Here is a 4,350-nt window from a genome sequence, read left to right on the forward strand (position 1 = left end):
AACTGAAATAGAAAATATATTTGACAAAAATTTACACCAATTCTTAGAAAAATATGAGTAGAAGGGAACTCATTTACTAACTCAAAGTTATTGATCAAAACCAGAACAAATACCATCCTTAATGCTCAAACATGAGAAGCTTTTCTCATTAGAATATAAAAGATGTTTGTACTGGGGTCCTGGCCACTAAATCCACTTTAATTTATGAAATGTATTTAAAAATTGCATAGAAAAATAAGTTGTTTCCTGTTATTTAAGATGAGATAACCAAAACAATGTAAAAATCCCATACTATCTATAAACAAGGTACTAGAACCAGGAAGGTAGTTCAGCTTTGCTGAACTAGCTGGCAGATACAGGATCAGCACACACAGGACCACAGCATTCCCACATAGTAAATGTAATCAAATTTTTAATTCACTATAGAAACAAAAACTGGAACAAATCTGGTATACATCTAACAGAAGCTGTGTATGACCTTTATCAAAATAAATTTCACCAGTGACAACAGGAGAATGGCCTCCAAGCGTGAAGATCTTGTTAAACCCTTGCATAAGCACCATCTTGCCCAGCCATGGCTACACTGCATCCATGGACCATGGACCAGCCTCATGGAGAAGAAAGATAAATGCATTCACGTGGGAGACTATTCTACTCATATAGTGACTTCAAACTGCTTTGTCAGTGAGGTCCCCCTGGTGGGACTCCATTCTAGATATACTCTCATTTCTTTGCCCATAATTTATTTACACATTGATAATTTACTTATTATACAACAAGCATGTTTGAAATTATTTTAATTTTCTTAAAAATGTAGCAAGGTCACAAAAAATGTCTTTGATCTCTTTGAGTTTATATTCTCTGCTGCTGGGTGGTGACAGCTGACAGTTTGTAAATAAGGAGAAACCAAAAGGTAATTGCAAAGAGAAATAATTAATTTAAAAATTTTTTATCATTGTTCAAGTACAGTTGTCCCCCCCCCCCCCCCAATTTTCTTACCCCCCGTATGTTTTTTTATTTAAATGAATTTGTTTCTTTTATCAACTTTTTTACATTCCCTACCTTCTCTTTTTTTTTTTTTTTAAAAATACAAAATTCCCCAACCCCCTACAATTTTACCTAAACCTTTAATTCCTAGAGACGGGCTGGGGATTTTTGGCCATTAGGTAAATGGTTTGAAGCAGGATAAACAAACGCATTATTTGTGGTCTCTATTTGACATGCATCGGTCCAACAAATGATTCCAAATATCCCCACTGCCCTTGGATGTCTCTACCTGCAATTCCATGGTGGCACCAATATATGTCTTTTAGGTCTTTTCCTTGTAAACGACAGAATCTAATTTTTACTTACTTAAGCAAAGTAAATTAAGTAAAGTAAATTACAACAACAGTAATACAGCATTAAAAAGGAAATTCATGAACTGGGTCAAGCATAGCCCACAACATCAAGGGGAGAGTCAGTTTGTCAAGGTAGTAAAGAAAATAGACTTAGGGGTAAGTCTGCTCCATTTGGATCTAATTTCCATCCCCACCAGTTACCTCTTAAGAGTCAGTTCTTCTTCTTAAAATAAGAATAACTAAAGAATTTACCTAAAACACCTGTGATATTTAAACAGGATAATGTATGTAAAGTGCTGAGCTTAGTCCCTGACATGATGCAAATATCTACTCATGCATTCTTATTAGAATTCATGTTTATAAATCTGCCTTGAAAAGACAGAATCTGGGATAATGCTGGTGATGTTATAAGCAGGGCCACTGGGATAGGCCGTCAGTACTGCAAAGACCTCTGTGTCTCTGAATCACTCCTCAAGACTGAAATTCCTTACAGAGTGGCCTGACATTGACCATGGACCCATTCCTGTTCCAGCCACTGTGCCAGGAAGAATGGGTGAATAGAGAGCAGGGGAGGGGGAGGACTTGGAGACACCATGATTAACAGTCTCTATGGAACCATATAGAGCAAGTACAGTTTAGTTATTAGAAGGATGGTAAAGACAGACTGAGTAATAATAATTTCTACCATACTGTGTGTAATAAATTAAATATTTTTATAAGAAAAAATGCTAGACAAGAAAGAGGTTCATCCACCCACCTTCTAGGACTGAACTGATATCATTCCAAGAGAATTAACTCCACCTCTGCGTAAGTATTTTTAGGAAAGCTCTAAGGCCCTGGCCACGAAGCTCAATAGGTTGGAGCCATCATCCTGTACACCAAAAGGTTTCAGGTCCAATCTCTGGTCCGGTAGAGTACAGGAAGTAACCTATCAATGCCTCAAGTGAGGGGAAAGAAGGGAGGGAGGGAGGGAGGGAGGGAGGGAGGGAGGGAGGAAGAGAGAGAGGAAGGAAGAAGAAGAAGAGAGGGAAAAAATCTGTAAGGTAAATTGCAGATCCTAACATCAGAGAATTCTCAATATGCAGGCACACTGTTCATTGCAGTTCTACCCAGGTTCCTCATCATTCTGATGCCAGAGTCTATTATTTGAAGCACTAGGAACATTTTCTCAACATCCTTTTCAGAGCTGCCTTCACCTCCTTGTTCTTCAGGCTATAGATGAGAGGATTCAGCATGGGGGTAATCACACTGTACTGCAAGGAGAAGATTAACTCTCGAGTGGATTCTGAATTTGGCATGAGATAGCGGAGAAATCCTGAGCCGTAAAAGAAGCCCACTGCCATGAGGTGGGAGGAGCAGGTGGAGAAGGCCTTGCCTCTACCTGTAGTAGAGCTGATGCTCAGGATAGTGGACAAAATCCGAACATAGGAGAAAACGATCAGGAGAAAATTTCCGAAGAAATGCAGGATGCTAGAGCAGAGCAAGGCAATAAAGCTTGCTGTCACATCAGAGCAGGACAAAGGGTAGAGAGAGGACAGCTCGCAGCAGAAGTGGTGGATATTGTGAGCCTCACAGAAGTCTAAACTGAGCGCTACAATAATATTGGTGAGAGCATCCAGAAAAGCCAAGCCCCATGAGCCCCAAGCCAGCCCCACACACCGCTGTCTGTTCATCACCTGGCCATAGAGCAGGGGAGAGCTAATGGCAACGTAGCGGTCATAGGCCATCACAGCGAGTAGGCAGGATTCAGTGCCCCCCGTGGCAAACACAAAGAACACCTGAGCCAGGCAGCCCTCCACTGAGATAGTTTTCTCCTCAGACAGGAGGTTCTCCATCAGCTTGGGCACGGTGACAGAGGAGTGGCAGAGATCCAGGAAGGACAGATGTCCCAGGAAAAAGTACATGGGGATGTGAAGATGCGAATCAACCCTGATCAGCAGCAGCAGCAGCAGGTTCCCCATCAGGGTCAGGAGGTAAATGCCAAGGAAGAGCACAAAGAGCAGAGCTTGGATCTGGGGGTCAGAAGATAGTCCCAAGAGAATGAACTCAGAGAAAACACTGTGGTTCCTCATTGCCTTCAATATGGTCCTCGGAATGTCAGAAGTAAATTGGGTGAAGCCTCTTCTTCTTTTTTTTAAGATTTTATTTCTTTATTTTTAGAGAGAGGGAGAGAAACATTAATGTGACAGAGAAACATTGATCAGCTGCCTCTCATAGATGTCTGTGGACAGACAGAACCCACAGACCAGGTCTGTGCCCTGACCCATGACCTTTCACTTTACAGGACAATGCCCAACCAACTGAGCCACACAGATCAGGGCTGAAGCCTCTTCTTATGTCTAATACTGATTTTATAAACTATTCATAATAATCCAGTAGAAAGAAAGAAATTCCAGGAGGAATAAGATAAAACTGCAGAAATGGTGTCTCTGAGAGCAGTGGGTTTTCAGAGCAGAAGCAAAGCATGGGTGGCCTTCGGGGAGAGTGTGTTTACTCCATCCATCCAACATGCATGAAGTCAGTAGATTCGGTGGAGAAAGGAAGCACTTCTCATCCAACGGCTTTTGTTTTTCACTGTGTATTTAAATGAGATCATGAGTGGACAATGACTAGAGGTTTGTGGCTGAATTGCCTCACCAAGCGAGCAGAAAGGAGTGAATTAAAGAACGAGCAGCACAGAGCTATCCCAGATGCCATGTAGTTTATCACCAGCAACAGTGGACAGGCATGGAAACACACTCTGGTCATCGTCTCCATGCCCAGCCTGTGTGATGGCTTCACATTTAGCTCTTGTCTGTGCCTTCATGCCATTTGTAAATATAGACTGCCTACCAGCTTTCTAAAACCTGATCTTCCCCCCACCCCCCGGCCTGAACCGACAACCCAGATTCCAACCATGGGCACCAGATAACCCGTCAACACTATGAACAACACCGTCTTAACCTTCACGTCCTGCCCTCTATCTCGGGTCCAGACTACAAGACCAGCACATTCAGTTTCTCAAAAAACA

General features: G+C 42.0%; 1 protein-coding gene across 1 annotated transcript; it reads right to left on the bottom strand.

Annotated features, from left to right (window-relative positions):
* Positions 1-2,494: 2,494 nt before the first annotated feature.
* LOC119041483 (olfactory receptor 8S1) lies at positions 2,495-3,436 on the bottom strand. Its single transcript, XM_037134802.2, has one exon. The coding sequence runs from the start codon at positions 3,410-3,412 to the stop codon at positions 2,495-2,497; it is 918 nt and encodes a 305-aa protein (XP_036990697.2). The 5' UTR covers positions 3,413-3,436.
* Between the last annotated feature and the right edge of the window lie 914 nt (positions 3,437-4,350).

The sequence above is a fragment of the Artibeus jamaicensis genome, unplaced genomic scaffold (genome assembly GCF_021234435.1).
Source record: "Artibeus jamaicensis isolate MK-2021 breed Jamaican fruit bat unplaced genomic scaffold, CSHL_Jam_final contig_233, whole genome shotgun sequence".
Classification (NCBI taxonomy): domain Eukaryota; kingdom Metazoa; phylum Chordata; class Mammalia; order Chiroptera; family Phyllostomidae; genus Artibeus; species Artibeus jamaicensis.

Coding starts and splice junctions, on each gene's coding strand:
- LOC119041483 (XM_037134802.2), bottom strand. CDS start 3,412: ATGAGGAACCACAGTGTTTTCTCTGAGTTCATTCTCTTGGGACTATCT.